Source organism: Magnusiomyces paraingens, assembly GCF_902498895.1.
Source record: "Magnusiomyces paraingens strain CBS 517.90 genome assembly, contig: contig4, whole genome shotgun sequence".
Taxonomy (NCBI): Eukaryota; Fungi; Ascomycota; class Dipodascomycetes; order Dipodascales; family Dipodascaceae; genus Magnusiomyces; species Magnusiomyces paraingens.
Genome location: NW_022474070.1, coordinates 2,007,386 through 2,022,748, shown reverse-complemented (window position 1 = coordinate 2,022,748; position 15,363 = coordinate 2,007,386). Strand labels below are relative to the sequence as shown.

General features: G+C 41.6%; 7 protein-coding genes across 7 annotated transcripts; all 7 read left to right on the top strand.

Moving 5' to 3' along the window:
• Positions 1-202: 202 nt before the first annotated feature.
• Positions 203-3,101, top strand: SAPINGB_P005396 (uncharacterized protein; the record flags this gene model as incomplete). Its single annotated transcript, XM_032000110.1, has 5 exons — positions 203-205; positions 354-1,212; positions 1,409-2,187; positions 2,273-2,537; positions 2,626-3,101. 5 exons carry the CDS (start codon positions 203-205, stop codon positions 3,099-3,101), a joined length of 2,382 nt encoding a protein of 793 aa, XP_031856001.1.
• A 106-nt stretch (positions 3,102-3,207) lies between these two features.
• On the top strand, positions 3,208-3,633 carry SAPINGB_P005395 (uncharacterized protein; the record flags this gene model as incomplete). The annotated part of the gene is made up of 1 exon (XM_032000109.1): positions 3,208-3,633. One exon carries the CDS (start codon positions 3,208-3,210, stop codon positions 3,631-3,633), a length of 426 nt encoding a protein of 141 aa, XP_031856000.1.
• An 80-nt stretch (positions 3,634-3,713) lies between these two features.
• Positions 3,714-4,786, top strand: SAPINGB_P005394 (uncharacterized protein; the record flags this gene model as incomplete). The annotated part of the gene is made up of 2 exons (XM_032000108.1): positions 3,714-4,107; positions 4,167-4,786. 2 exons carry the CDS (start codon positions 3,714-3,716, stop codon positions 4,784-4,786), a joined length of 1,014 nt encoding a protein of 337 aa, XP_031855999.1.
• Positions 4,787-5,060: 274 nt separating this feature from the next.
• Positions 5,061-6,309, top strand: SAPINGB_P005393 (uncharacterized protein; the record flags this gene model as incomplete). The annotated part of the gene is made up of 3 exons (XM_032000107.1): positions 5,061-5,577; positions 5,710-5,963; positions 6,007-6,309. 3 exons carry the CDS (start codon positions 5,061-5,063, stop codon positions 6,307-6,309), a joined length of 1,074 nt encoding a protein of 357 aa, XP_031855998.1.
• Positions 6,310-6,657: 348 nt separating this feature from the next.
• SAPINGB_P005392 (uncharacterized protein) lies at positions 6,658-10,575 on the top strand (the record flags this gene model as incomplete). The annotated part of the gene is made up of 8 exons (XM_032000106.1): positions 6,658-7,180; positions 7,225-7,737; positions 7,828-8,043; positions 8,104-8,551; positions 8,599-8,891; positions 8,942-9,192; positions 9,246-10,039; positions 10,113-10,575. The coding sequence occupies 8 exons, from the start codon at positions 6,658-6,660 to the stop codon at positions 10,573-10,575; spliced, it is 3,501 nt and encodes a 1,166-aa protein (XP_031855997.1).
• Positions 10,576-10,986: 411 nt separating this feature from the next.
• SAPINGB_P005391 (uncharacterized protein) lies at positions 10,987-12,841 on the top strand (the record flags this gene model as incomplete). The annotated part of the gene is made up of 4 exons (XM_032000105.1): positions 10,987-11,167; positions 11,815-11,971; positions 12,146-12,500; positions 12,557-12,841. 4 exons carry the CDS (start codon positions 10,987-10,989, stop codon positions 12,839-12,841), a joined length of 978 nt encoding a protein of 325 aa, XP_031855996.1.
• Positions 12,842-13,893: 1,052 nt separating this feature from the next.
• SAPINGB_P005390 (uncharacterized protein) lies at positions 13,894-14,477 on the top strand (the record flags this gene model as incomplete). The annotated part of the gene is made up of 2 exons (XM_032000104.1): positions 13,894-14,016; positions 14,310-14,477. The coding sequence occupies 2 exons, from the start codon at positions 13,894-13,896 to the stop codon at positions 14,475-14,477; spliced, it is 291 nt and encodes a 96-aa protein (XP_031855995.1).
• Between the last annotated feature and the right edge of the window lie 886 nt (positions 14,478-15,363).

The window sequence follows — 15,363 nt, the reverse complement described above, 5'->3', positions numbered from 1 at the left end:
AAGAGTTAATAAGTAAATACGATTGATAAGCTGAAAGCTGAAAGAGTATTTAATAAAAAACAGTTTTGCGTAAATTTAGAGTAGCGAGAAAAGAAGTGAAGAAAACAAGAAAGGTTTCTGTAATGAAGAAAATTTAAAGAGCATCTTGAAAAATTTTCTTTAGCAATAGGGAGTCTTGATTGTAACAATTATTGTAACTCCAATGGTAATGGGCTAGTAGTTGCTAGTGAATAATGTAACAATGTAAAGAGTGTAATTGGGAAAAAAAATATTATGGGATAATGTTGAAATACACGATAGTACCATGACATATATTCCAACACTTTCGTGACCATGTCTTGCCTGGCGTTAAGTTTTTTGGCGAAAAGCCAATTTACGAGGGTGACATTCTCATTGACTACAGTGAGATTGGAAATCGTGACCCTGACTACAGTGACTCTTCCACTGATGAATCAGAAAGTGAAGATGAATCTGACTCTGACGACTACTCTCCCACTTCACTCTCTGGTGGTGGTGGTGGTGGTAACTTTGGCTGGACTTATGTGGGCTCTGAGGGAAGGAGCCACAGATCCAGCAGATTGGAGGACCAGGATTCTACTTCTACATCATCGACACCTATAACTGTAAACTCTTTTCAACCGTTGGAAGATGTTGATGTGGAGCTGGTTGCAGATGAATCAATTAGTGTTGCTGACGACAAAGATACACTTCAGTCTGAGGACCATATATTGCTCGAAGATTCTGCTGTTGATGATGCTGATTTGAGATCGGTGAACTCCAACGTAGCTGGTCGCCCTGGTTCCGAAGATACTAACGAAGATTTTTCTCACGAAAATTCATTTTCTGAACATATGGTAAAGCTCCAGAAAGCCTTTGCTCCAGGAACTCAGTCGCCCTCAGTGGTGGCTCATCAAACAAGTCCGGTGACTCTTCCCAAACAACTACACATTTTGGATGAGGATGACAGTGTGGATCTTGCGCTGTCTGGAACTGCTGAACTTACCCGCGAGGCTTCAGCTGTTGAAACCGCTAGCCAATCTGGTGATGACAATCAGGATGCGGTTGACTCAGAAACCAATGATGAAGACATGGATGGGTCTGTGGAACATATACTGGGTTTCGACGAATTGGAAGACTCATCAGATTCTGAATTTTCGTCTAGCGACGTTGTCATGGATTCCTCTACTAAGTTGGAGGAAGCTCCTGCGAGATGTCGGGGTGCCGCAAGATTTAGGTGACACTCAAGGTACTGCTACAAGCACAAATAATCCTGCCAGCAATCAACTGGTTTTGGCGGCGGCGGAACTTGTACGGGCCACCACCGAGCTAGTAGAAACTACGACGTCTGCAAATCGGTCTGCCAGAATGGCTGAGGCGGGCGGTAGTAGGAAGAGGCATCTAAATTTAGCGAGATTAAAATCTGCGCTGGAACGTGCTGGTCAGCCAGAAAATCGTCGTTTACATGCCGGTAGGCGGAGCCAAGTGGCTGGCTCCTCAGGTATACGGCAGGAGCTACCGGAGCTACCCCCAGCGCCCTCCTCTGAGAGGCTGTTGCTGGGAGCTGGTGGTTCTGATACTGTTACTACTGCTGCATCTGGAAGTGGCAGTGAACTGAGAGACACTGCTGAGAATGATCGCCCACGCTTACCGCCTGCACCATCTACTCAGAGGCTCCTGCTAGAGTATGGGCGAGCAGGGGATGCTACAAGCTTTGGGGACAATACAAGCGACGTGCGGCACAGCTCCGTGCAACAAAATCGACATATGCCACTTCCGGCTCCACCTTCGAGACGGTTGTTGTTGGCAGCTCCTCCTCCGTCTTCTTCTGAACATGATTCGCAAACTGCTGGGCAAGTAGTTGTTCGACAAACAAGCCAACACTCAGCTCCGGCAGAAGCCCAACAGCCTCTTGCTAATACTGGAAGAATTACTAGGTCTGCTGCGGGTACTGCGGGTGCTGCGGGTGCTGCGGGTGCTGCGAGAGTGCCTGCTCCGTCGTCCAGACACCGTCATCGAGAAGCCTCTCGGGACACAGTTGTTGTTAACAAAAGATTAGCTGATTTGATTGAGCAAAATGGCTATTATGTTCCTAACAGTGCACTTCAGCGGCTGGCGCGAAAAGAAAATTCTTCATTAATTCTAAATCGCACAAATCTAATTACCCGGCCTACTGATAACCTTCCACTAGTAAGTGGCGCGGCTTTGCAAAATAAAATTTTCTCCACCACCACGAAATCTAAAAAATTTTTCTTCGGCTACTAATTTATCACAGAAAGTAGTCTCAGAAAATTCGACTTCAAACTCCTCACCAAGATTGGAAAATGAAGCCTCAAATGGTTCTCCCACAACACCCTCTACCTCTGCTTCTTTGTCCTCGGAATCATCTGCACATTCGGAGCCAGTGGTTACATCACCAACCTCCTCTGCTGTGACGTCTCCCACATTAGAAAGTTCTTCTTCTCGTCGTGATCACCAAACCACTCCTCCCTCGTCATCGAATCGCATGCTGTCGATAGCACAACGCAATATCTTACGCAGTGCAGCTGAGGCCATCTCAAGAATCGACTAAGGAGCTTTTAAGAAATCTGCGAAAAAGAAATCGCTCTACAAGCCCAACCACTACAGCATCGGGCTTACTTTGGGGCTCTCGCTCTTCCGACCGGCACAGTGACAAACTGAAACTCTCGAACTCTGAGTCAGCTTTGGACTCGGAATCTAGGTCACTGCTGCATGGTCTGCCAGCTCGTGAGGGTTCAACACTGAGAGCCCCACACGGCCACCTCCAGGGTACACCGAATCTTAGATTCAACCCCACTCCCGATGCGGTTCCCTTTCTTTCTCACACTCACTCGGCAACACACAATGTCCCTGCTACGTCAGCATCAGTAGATGAGGACTCAGTCGTTAGCACTGACTCGCAGTCCCACTCTCCCGCCTCCACAACCGAAGCTGATGTTGAGGCTACAAGCGATGAAATCTCAATTGCAGCACCCTACAATTCTGACTCTCAGGGCTCATCAGAACACTTAGCTGACGGCATTGACTTCTTACATGAAACTTTTGTTTCTTCGCCTGCTGATGATGAAATTATTTTTTGTTGATGAATCGGCAAGCCCATCAGGAGATCCGTCTGCCGGGGCTGTCGACGATGTCATTGGCATTGGCTGCATCTACTCGAACTCTGAAGAACCAACTGTGAAAGCCCGCATGGCGTCTGGAAGACTTGACACACTCAGCGCTATTAACATTAAGCTTCCAATCTTGAGGAATGACATCAAAGTGTTAGAATCTAGCAAACCAGGTCTCTGCTTTACGGCTCCTGATGTGGAGAATGTTAGAGCTCTCATCAGCGACAGAGATTGGGCAGATCTTAAGGACCGTCCTGCCTTCATTCGATTTCCGAATGTGGGAGTGGCGCTGCTCGACCCTGGCAAGAAGCTAAAAGGGACCCACGGTCACTTGCGGAAGCCAACAACAGAGAAGATAAGCGCTTCTGGTTCGATGCGGCCTATTCGGAATTTGCTGCCATTGATGGCAATCATGTATACCAAGTTGTGCCCTCCCGGCGGGTCGCAAAGCACTTGGCACCAAATGGGTGCTGAAGAAGAAACTCAACACGGATGGTTCAATTGACAAGTACAAGGCTCGTCTTGTTGTTCAGGGGGTTTCGTCAAAAGTTTGGTGTTGACTATGTTGACACCTTTGCACCGGTAATGAGATTCAGCACTGTTCGTCTCATTTTCGCCCTGAGTGCGGCGAAGAACTGCGAAATGCACCACGTCGATGTTAAAAATGCTTTCTTGAATGGAGATCTAGAAGAAGACATCTATGTCAAGCCACCAACAGGAATTGACCATAATACCCCTCCTGGCATGGTCTGGAAGCTGAATAAAAGCTTATATGGACTGAAGCAAGCCCCTCTGTGTTGGAACAAGAAGCTTGTTGACAAGTTGGAAGCTCTAGGTTACAAAGCTGCCAAGAAAGAACCCTGTCTCTTTTACAAGATTAATGGCAAAGACTTCAGTATTATAGGTCTTTATGTTGACGACATCTTAACGGCGTCAAACGTACCGGGAGAATTCGAGCGGTTTTTCAAGGGCCTATCTGGTTACTTTGCCATCAAAGATGAAGGTGGTGTTAACAAATTCTGGGAATCAGAGTCCAAGACTCCGACAGGACAATATCTCTGGATCTGGAACATTATATTGCTGACATGATTGAGGTTTTCAAATTGAGTAATCAAACAGCTAAGTCGATACCGTTGCCCAAGAAACATGGCCTTGATTTCCCACAGGGCCTCGATGCTCGTCCAGCTAACCAATCGCTATATCGCAGCATTCTTGGCAAGCTACAGTTTGCTGCTCAGACGGCTCGTCCAGACATTGCCTATGCTACAGGCAAGCTTGCTCAGTATTCGAGTGACCCTAGAGCCATTCATATGGATAGAGCTTATCATGTTCTGAGCTACCTCAAAGGCACCAAGGACCTGGCAATTGTCTATCACAAAAATGTACCAGGCGCCTCTCCGCGGCTTCTGAGAGGCTGGTCAGATGCCGATTGGGCAAACGATCCTGACAGGAAGTCTATCTCAGGCTTTGCATTCTCTCACGGTCCTTCAACCTTCTCTTGGAAGTCGGCCAAACAGAAGCTGACAGCAACTTCCACAACCGAGGCTGAGCTGATTGCCGCTTTTGTTGAGCATGCAATGTTGTCGCAGACTAGTGCAGTTGATAATGCACGTGAGTTTGGGTGGGAAACTATGGTTGATAACCTATGTTTATTTTAGTTTTAGCCGCATTAGGTTTAAGCCCTTATGTGACTGTGGTTACCCTCCTTAATTTGTTACAAAGTTGAAGTGTAATACAAACCCACTCAACTTTGGGACAAACCCAAATGAAAAATTTTCACCACTGCAAATTTTTCTTTTCCTTGGGTATATAAGGAAGGTTTCTTCCCAACTTTTATAATTTTTCTTTTCCCTTTTCTTTCTTCTTATATAACTGTTTTATCTTATATATTTCAATATATACTTTTCTTGGATAATATTTTCTATTATTATCATGACTTCCCGTGTCACAGTTCAACAGGTTATGGGCCGCACTTCGGCTTATATTAATCTTACTTCCTCTGAAAAACTCACTCCTCTCAACTATCATGTCTGGGCTACCAAAATTCTTTTGGGTCTTCGTGCTATGAATAATGGTGTCCATCTTTATGTCGAAGCTGGTACTGTCAATCCAGCTGCCAATGAATCCCTTGAAGACCTCACCGCCTCGCTTGATACCGTCGTCCATGATGTCATCCTCAACAATATTTCTCCTGAGTTGATCGAACATGTTAATGATGTGGCCATTAGAGGCCGTGACCTCTGGCTTTACCTTCATCAGGAGTATAGTCAACTCCAACCCGCCGATGTCATCTCACTTATGAAATCCCTCTATGCTGGCAATATTGATGTTGGTCCAAAGTTTGTTTCTTCTGTTCGCTCTTATGTTGCTACCTGGCGTTCCATCTACCAATCATTGTCGCCTGATTCGGTCGTGGCCTTCAACGCTTTGGCTTCAATGGGTCCCAATTGTGAGCGCTTCATCCAGTATGCCTTGGAGCACCGCTTTGATAGTAACAACAATACTGACAACCTTTGATATTAACAACTTCATCCGAACACTGATAAATGGGCCAAGTTGTTGAAGATTACTGGCCCTCCAGCTACTCTTTCGACTGAAGCGTTCGTTGCTTCATCAAAGAAGTACAATAACAAATCTAAGGGTGATGGTATCAAATGTTTCCGTTGTAAGAGGCGTGGTCATACTTCCAACAATTGTCATGTCTCTTGGGAAGAGGTTCAGGCTGCTCGCCAAGATAATAAGGATGACAAGGAATCTAAGGAGGCTAAAACCTCAAGAGGTTGGTTTGCTGAGACTATTGATGAATTTTCTGAGATAGTTGATGATGATCCATTTGTGAGTTCCTTTTGTGTCCGAGACATCTGTTGTTTCTGAAAAGTTTGGTAACAGTTGTTCCGAGTCGTTTGATGATTTGGAATCCGAACTTTTTGATTCTTCTGAGCCGTGTGTCGGCGATGAAGATTGTTTTGTTAGTCAAGTTTCTGAGTATTGTTCAAACTCAGGACTTGATATTGATTCAGTTGGTAAACCGTTTGTTGGTTCCACTGATGATTCTTGTTTTATTTCTGAACCGTATGTCGGTTCTACTGTTGTTTGTTTGGAGTCTGAACCGTGTGTCAATTCAGCTCCTATTTGTTTTGATTCTGAATCGTTGGTCGATTCGGATATTGTTCCTTTTTGATTCTGAACCGTTGGTCGGTTCTTTCTTTTATTTTTGTTCTGATTCTAAACCGTTGGTCGGTTCTGATGATGATATTGTCTTACCTTGTTTTGATTTTTTGGTGGATTCAATTACTGAACCTTCTCCGCCTATTGTTAAACCTATTGTTACACCAAAATCCCGTTTTTCTCCATTCTTTTACTTATCTTTTGTTACCATCATGTTGTTTTCCTTTGATTTTAATTGTCGTCTGGCATCCTTTTTCAATCTTGGATTTAAGTCATTCAGTCCATCACGTTTTTGTTGCTGAATCTACTACTTCTGCTGAGGCCAACTTAGTTGTTGGGTCTGATTCTTTTGACTTTATCCATGATACCGGTGTTACCAGTCACATTTGCAATAACATCTCATATTTTTTTTTCTCTTCGTCCCACTTCGGCTACCATTCGTGGTCTTGGTTCTGCTACTGCTGAGGGGGTTGGCGACATTGTCGTTGATCTTCTTGGTAAAGATGACCAGCCTTGTGACCGCGTTGTTCTTCGAGATGTTTTATATGTTCCTAAGATTCCTCGCAATTTATTTGCTGCTCGTCGAGCTACTGCTGCTGGTGGTTGTCGGTTCATTCAAGACCTTAACCATATTTCTGCTGTCGAAAATGGCGAAACTCGAGTCCACGCCATTGCCATGGGTGACTTGTACTTTTGTCGTTTCCGAGTTGTTTTGCCTTCCAAGCCAGTCCATGAGGTGTTTGCTGTTGAGTCGTCTGCCAATCTTTGGCACAAGCGACTTGGTCACGCCAGTGTGGACGTTCTCAAGAAATTATCTAAGTCACTTTCTGTCAAGCCTACTCATTTTGAGGTTGTGGATAGTCATAAGTGTGACGCTTGTTTGGGTGGCAAAGCCACAGCATTGCCATTTAATGGTACCACAGAAAAGCTAGTCGTCCTTTGGAGTTATTTGTTTCTGATTTAAGCGGTCCTCATGTCGCTACCCCTGTGGGTCATCGTTATGTCTTAACCATTATGGATTATTATTCCAGGTACTCTTATGTGGAGTTGTTGGTTAGGAAAAGTGATGCAAGTCTTGCCATTCGTAACTTTATTGCTAGGTGTGAATCTTATTTTTCTGGTGATTCTGCTGGTGATCGAGTTGCATATTTTCATTCTGATAATGGCGGCGAATACATTTCCAAAGACCTGGAGCAGTTCTTTGTGTCTAAGGGTATCAAGCATACTTATACAGTTCCTCATACTCCTCAACAAAATGGTGTTGCTGAGCGATTGAATCGCACATTATTTGAGAAAGCCAAGTCTATGCTTTTATATGCTCATGCTCCTGAATACTTATGGGGTGAAGCTGTCAAGTCTGCTAATTATATTAGGAACCGTCTTCCTAGTCGTACCACTGGTGGTGTTGCACCTCTTCAACTTTGGACTGGTAAACCTCCTAGTTATCACCATATGAAAGTATTTGGTTGTCAAGCTACAGTTGTTCTTCCTGGTGCTAAAAGAGAATCTAAGTTAAGTTCAAATACTTAAGCTGGTGTTTTTGTTGGGTATTCCTTGGATCGTACAGCTTATCGAGTTCTTCTTGATTCAAGCATTGTTGAAGCCAGGAGTGTTTACTTTGATGAGTCCAAGTTTCCATTTATGAAAAGTGATAAGGACTTGTCTATTAATGGTACTGGTGTTGGGTTTAGTGTTGGTTCTGGTTCAGGGTCCATGTCAGGACCTTGTTTTGATTCTAAGGGGACTGGTTTAGGATCTAATGTTAGGTTAATTCTATTGCTAGTTCTGATTTAAGTTCTGGTTCTAGTTTTGGGTCTCATAGATCTTTACCAGCATCCTCATCTGGTTCTGGTTCTGGTTCTGGTTCTATTTGTGCTTTTACCGTCTCCGTCTCCGTCTTCTTCTCCGTCTCATTCTCCGTCGCCGCCTCCTTCTTCTTCTTCTTCTATTATTGTTCATAAGCCTCGTTCTGTTCGTCGCATTTTGTCTACACCTTCTGCTCCTCTTGAGTCTCCTACTCTTCCTTCTATTGCTTCAGTTCCATCTCTTCCTAGTTCTCCTATTCTTCCACCTTCAGATCATGATGTCTCTATCTCTCCTGACTCTAGTCCTATTATTTCTTCTTCGGAATATATTCCTTCACAATTAGACTTATCTGAAGCTGGTCCATCTATTAATGAATCTGATATTTCAGGTGATTCTGGGATCTCGCAACGAGGGGGTGATATTGGGTTTCAACCGTCTATCATTGCTTCGTCTCCCACTCCACCACCTTCTGTTGAATTGAAGTAGTGCCACTTAGTCAAGAATATCCTTCGTCTGATCTTGTTAATTCTCTTGACCAAGCTGGTGTTAGTGTTGTCACTAAGGATGATACTCAAGCTGTTTTGCCTAAATCTCGATCTCGTGTTGTTGCTGTTCGTTTACCTTCTATAACTCCTGCCAAACGCCCGAGTTCTGATGACATTGTTTCACCTCCTTCTAAACACCTTTGTGAAAATTCTTTGAAACAATCTCCAGTGTCTGCAACACCTGCAAAACGTCCAGCTGAAGAAGAGTGTATTTCTTATCGTCGTCTCAAATCTCCCGCTTTGAGTATGATGATGTGGCTTTACTTGTTTTTACAGATCCTAGTAGTTTTGAAGAAGCTATGTCCAGTGAAGAAGCTGAGTTTTGGCTTGAAGCCTGTGTTATTGAAATGTCGTCTCTTAAACGCAATGGTACTTGGGAATTGGTTGATCTCCCACCTGGTCGCAAGGCTATCAATAGCAAATGGGTATTTAAAGTTAAGCGCAAAGCTGACGGTTCAATTGAACGTTACAAAGCTCGTCTCGTGTGTATTGGATTTTCGCAAGTTGAAGGTATTGATTATACTGAAACTTTTGCCCCGTTGTTCGTTACGAGACTGTAAGGATTGTTCTTGCTATTGCTGCTCAGTTTGGGTTCCAGGTTCATCATATGGATGTCGAGACTGCATTTTTAATGGTGATCTCAAAGAAGATATTTATATGGAGACAACCTAAAGGCTTTGTTGTCAAAGGTCAGGAATCTAAAGTGTGTCATTTGAAGAAGTCTTTATATGGTTTAAAGCAAGCTCCTTTGTGTTGGAATGAGAAGATTCATGGTGCTCTTGTCAAACTTGGGTTTATTCGTAATGAAAGTGACTACGGTGTGTATACCAAAGGATCTGGGTCTACCATGGTCATTATTGCACTGTATGTTGATGATTTACTTATTTCTGGCAATTCTTCTGAAGTCATTGCCAAAACCAAGTCTTCTTTGTCATCTATGTTTAAGATGAAAGACTTGGGCCCAGTCGAGCAGTTCCTTGGCATGAGAGTTAAGCAGTCACCTTACCATATTACTGTGGATGTTTCGCGTTATATTTTTGATATGTTGGAAGAGTTTGGTATGCAGAATTGTTCAAGTGTCAAGACTCCTTTACCCACTCGTGATCTTTCTGATTTTTCCGAGTCTGACTCTGCTACCGATGCCTCCATGTATCGCAGTATTATTGGTAAGCTGATTTATGCTGCTAATTGTGCTCGTCCTGATCTTGCTGTTGCTGTTAGTTTTCTTTGTCGATATATGCAGAGTCCTAAGTCTATTCATATGGAAGCTGCTAAGCATACTCTTCGTTATCTTAAGGGTACTGCTGAACTTGGTCTTGAATATCGAGCTCAGAAAGTCTACAAGCTTGTTGGCTATAGTGATGCCGACTATGCTCAGGACAAAGCAGGACCGTAAGTCCTTTACTGGGTATGTTTTCATTCTGTCTGGTGGTCCCATTACTTGGGCCTGTCGAAAGCAAGTTAGTCCTGCATCGTCCAGCGTCGAGTCTGAGTATATGTCATTGTCTGATGCGTCTAAGGAATGCTTCTGGATTAATCAGTTGTTGTCTCTTTGCAAGATTCCTGTTCCGTTGCCAGTGACTATGTTTGAGGACAATCAGGGATGTATTGCTTTGGCTCAGAACCCAGTGTTTCATCGTCGTACCAAGCATATTGATGTTCGTTATCATGTTGTGCGTCACTATATTCGCAGTGGAGTAATTCATCTGGAGTATCTTGATACTCAAGTGATGTTGGCAGATATGTTCACTAAGAATCTTGGTCGTGTGAAGTTTGAGACATTAAGGGGACTACTTGGTATGAAGGCAGTAGGTGATTCTGCGACAAGGGGAGGTGTTGAGCATGCAATGTTGTCGCAGACTAGTGCAGTTGATAATGCACGTGAGTTTGGGTGGGAAACTATGGTTGATAACCTATGTGTATTTTAGTTTTAGCCGCATTAGGTTTAAGCCCTTATGTGACTGTGGTTACCCTCCTTAATTTGTTACAAAGTTGAAGTGTAATACAAACCCACTCAACTTTGGGACAAACCCAAATGAAAAATTTTCACCACTGCAAATTTTTCTTTTCCTTGGGTATATAAGGAAGGTTTCTTCCCAACTTTTATAATTTTTCTTTTCCTTTTTTCTTTCTTCTTATATAACTGTTTTATCTTATATATTTCAATATATACTTTTCTTGGATAATATTTTCTATTATTATCATGACTTCCCGTGTCACAGTTCAACAGCTTTTTCTGCCACGTGTGAGGCAGTTTACTTCGAGATCTTTTTGGAAGAACTTGGTGAATCTCAACCAACGACTGTCATCATGGAGGACAACAAAGGTGTCCTGATCTCATGAAGGACAGCAAACATCACGAGCGGACTAAACATATTGATACCAAGTACATGCGCACCAGAGACCATGTCAAAGCCGGCGATACCCGTCTTGAAGCTGTTACTTCAGCAGATAATGTGGCAGACATTTTTACCAAAGCTCTGGCTAAGCCGCAGTTTTTATATTTGAGGAATCTTCTGGGTATGAGTACCCGTCCTCAAGTTGAGGGGGAAATGGACTTGATGCAGTGCTCGTCTCGTCAAATAATACCTCCATCGTTACACCGCAGTCATTTTTGAAGACTCGACGACGCAAAGATCAAGAGATTGAATCTTGATAACGGGCTATTGTTGCAGGGGGGCTGTTGGAATATATGTCATGGTACTATCGTGTATTTCAACATTATCCCATAATATTTTTTTTTTCCCAATTACACTCTCTACATTGTTACATTATTCACTAGCAACTACTAGCCCATTACCATTGGAGTTAATAATTGTTACAATCAAGACTCCCTATTGCTAAAGAAAATTTTCAAGATGCTCTTTTAAATTTTCTTCATTACAGAAACCTTTCTTGTTTTTCTTTCTCTTCTTTTCTCGCTACTCTAAATTTACGCAAAACTGTTTTATTAAATACTCCTTCAGCTTTCAGCTTATCAATCGTATTTACTTATTAACTCTTGCTTTTAGGTATGATAGCGAACTTTTATTATTTTATTATTTTATTATTTTTATCATTTATATAATTCTTATATACACTCTAAATTTACGCAAAACTGTTTTTATTAAATACTCCTTCAGCTTTCAGCTTATCAATCGTATTTACTTATTAACTCTTGCTTTTAGTCTTCTCCGCTATGTCTAATCACGGAAACACTACAGGAGTCAATGAAGGACCCTCATCCTTCGAGTCAGCCAGCACTGGAAGTTCTGTTGCCCACTCAACATCTGAGACCCATTCAAAGAACAACGCCAGCTCTTATGAGACATTCGCCGATCTCCTGTTCATCGTCAAATTGATCTCGCTGACCGTTCTGGATTTACCGTTAGACAATTAACCATTGCCAACATACCAGTTTGTTCCGAAGGATGTGAAGTTGAATTAAAAGTCTTAGCAGACTTGACAGCTTACATTAGAAACTCAAACTTCAAAGCTAGTCCTCCCCCATCCCAAAAGGTTTTATTATCTTGACCAAGTAGAATTTGCTTACAATTCCGCACCACAGTCTACTATTAAGACATCTCCATTTGTCGCTGATCTTGGCTTTCTACCTCGCCAACCTGCAATGATCCGTCCACCATCGGATGCTCGTACACCCTCAAATGTGGAAAGTCTACAAGTCAAACTGAAAGCTATTCTGTTACGTACTCAAGAGTACATGAGTTTCTCACAGTTGAGTCAACAACGACAAGCTGACAAGCATCGTCGTCCTGTGGAAATTAAAGTTGGTGATTCTGTTCTTATCCACCACACTAGTTTTCAGAGCCCTAGCAATAGGATGCTGCCACTTTTCGTCGGTCCATACACCGCCGTTAAAGCAATTGGGGAGGAAATGCGTTTGAATTGGATTTACCCACTACTGTTAAGAACAACCGTGTTTTTAATGTTTCGAAATTACGCAAATATGTCAAATCTGATGAATACCCTGCTGAGATTAGACCTACTGAGGATTATGTTAAGAAGAACTTGAACTGCATTGCTAGCGTAGCCGCTATGCAAAATGGTCTTGTCTATCTACAGTTCACAGATAGCCTACCTGGACATTGCGTCGCCATTTCAACAAGTTTTTGGAATACTATGCCTGCCGAAAAAAGGATACCATTATTCAAAGCTTACATGGTTAGAATCAAAGCTCGGGACGAGCCTTTATGAAAGGAGGGAAAGTTGTAAAGATTAACAAGCAACAACCAAGACAAATAATTATAAATGTCTTAAAGATCAAACTTGCAATCAACCAAGACAAATAATTATAAATGCTTAAAGATCAAACATGCAATCAAAATAAATAATTATCGATAAATGCTTGAGGATAAAAATACATTAATCTAGATTAAGATTAAGAAGTGATTAAGAAGGAATTATTAAAGAGAATCGCTTGAATATATATAGTCATATATTTCCATAAGTTTTTATCAGTATCTAAAAAGATATTTACATCAATACAATAAGTTTTATATTAAACTATTAGCTTGGTTCTTTCTTTGGACAATCCGACTTTACTCTCATACGATAACCCATTACACAATAAATAATAAGAGGCCGTGTGGTCTAGTCCACCTGTGTCAAAGAAGCGGAAAGTCACATGATAAACCAAGGAATTAAAAATTGGCTGCTTTTTTGTAATCCGGGTTTTTACCCGTACCCTGAATATGCATAGACACGATTTAGGCGATTTTAATCAAAAAAATAAAATGAAAATGGATAAGAAACAAACTAATTGATTTTTCTTATCTTTTCATTAAAGGTTCGGACCATTAACGACCAAAAATCTACAATATCTTTTCCAGTATTTTCATAGCTGCAATTTTAATCAAAATGAGTTTAGTAGGTTCAATTGCAAATGATGATTCTTCCGAGCACAATGAAAGCATTGTTGAGATTACTGGGAAGAAGAAGAATTTAATTTAGTCCACACCTTGAACTTGAACAACAGAACGAGAGAGGCCAATCATATGAACTTAGATGAAGAGACTGAGGTGATTTCTGGCAGACTACATATTGTTATGGACAATCTGAGGACTTGTTTTTATAGAGCGGAGCAAGATGGGTTTTCAGAAATAAATTATGACCTTTATTTATCTCATAAAAGGCTTTTGCAAGAATCGGATGCATTAATTGACAAAATAATCATCCAAGATAAAGTCAAAGAAAGGCCATTGGCTAACAAAAAATTTTCTTTTTAAAACATTCTGCTAGAGCTCTCAATGCCACTTTTTCGTTTTGATCGTCTCGAAATACTGGAACTTCTTACGCTTTTGGACCTCACAGAGTTCAGAAATAAGCACAAAACAAAAATCGCAAACCCAAGAAGGCATACTACTGTGTTTGTCTAGGTTTTCTAATTTCATGTCATATAGATATCTTTCAGAAGTGTGGGGACGGCCTCCTTCAACAATCAACCATATTGTAAATGATTTTATTGACTGTTTATACAATAATTATGGCATGCTGTTGGATTTCGAAAAAATCCTTTCCTTACCTTTTGAGATGGGGAGGACTAGCTTTGAAGTTTGAGTTTCTAATGTAAGCCGTCAAGTCTGCTAAGACTTTTAATTCAGCTTCACATCCTTCGAACAAACTGGCACGTTGGCAATGGTTAATTGTCTAACGGTAAATCCAGAACGGTCAGCGAGATCAATTTGACGATGAACAGGAGATCGGCGAATGTCTCATAAGAGCTGGCGTTGTTCTTGAATGGGTCTCAGATGTTGAGTGGGCAACAGAACTTCCAGTGCTGGCTGACTCGAAGGATGAGGGTCCTTCATTGACTCCTGTAGTGTTTCCGTGATTAGACATAGCGGAGAAGACTAAAAGCAAGAGTTAATAAGTAAATACGATTGATAAGCTGAAAGCTGAAAGAGTATTTAATAAAAACAGTTTTGCGTAAATTTAGAGTATATATAAGAATTATATAAAATGATAAAAATAATAAAATAATAAAATAATAAAAGTTCGCTATCATACCTAAAAGCAAGAGTTAATAAGTAAATACGATTGATAAGCTGAAAGCTGAAAGAGTATTTAATAAAAACAGTTTTGCGTAAATTTAGAGTAGCGAGAAAAAGAAGAGAAAGAAAACAAGAAAGGTTTCTGTAATGAAGAAAATTTAAAAGAGCATCTTGAAAAATTTTCTTTAGCAATAGGAGTCTTGATTGTAAACAATTATTGTAACTCCAATGGTAATGGGCTAGTAGTTGCTAGTGAATAATGTAACAATGTAAAGAGTGTAATTGGGAAAAAAAAATATTATGGGATAATGTTGAAATACACGATAGTACCATGACATATATTCCAACAACCCCCCTGCAACAATAGCCCGTTATCAAGATTCAATCTCTTGATCTTTGCGTCGTCGAGTCTTCGAAAATGACTGCGGCGTAACGATGGAGGTATTATTTGACGAGACGAGCACTGCATCAAGTCCATTTCCCCTCAACTTGAGGACGGGTACTCATACCCAGAAGATTCCTCAAATATAAAACTGCGGCTTAGCCAGAGCTTTGGTAAAAATGTTCTGCCACATTATCTGCTGAAGCAACAGCTTCAAGACGGGTATCGCCGGCTTTGACATGGTTTCTGGTGCGCATGTACTTTGGTATCAATGTGTTTAGTCCGCTCGTGATGTTTGCTGTCCTTCATGAGATCCAGGACACCTTTGTTGTCCCTCCATGATG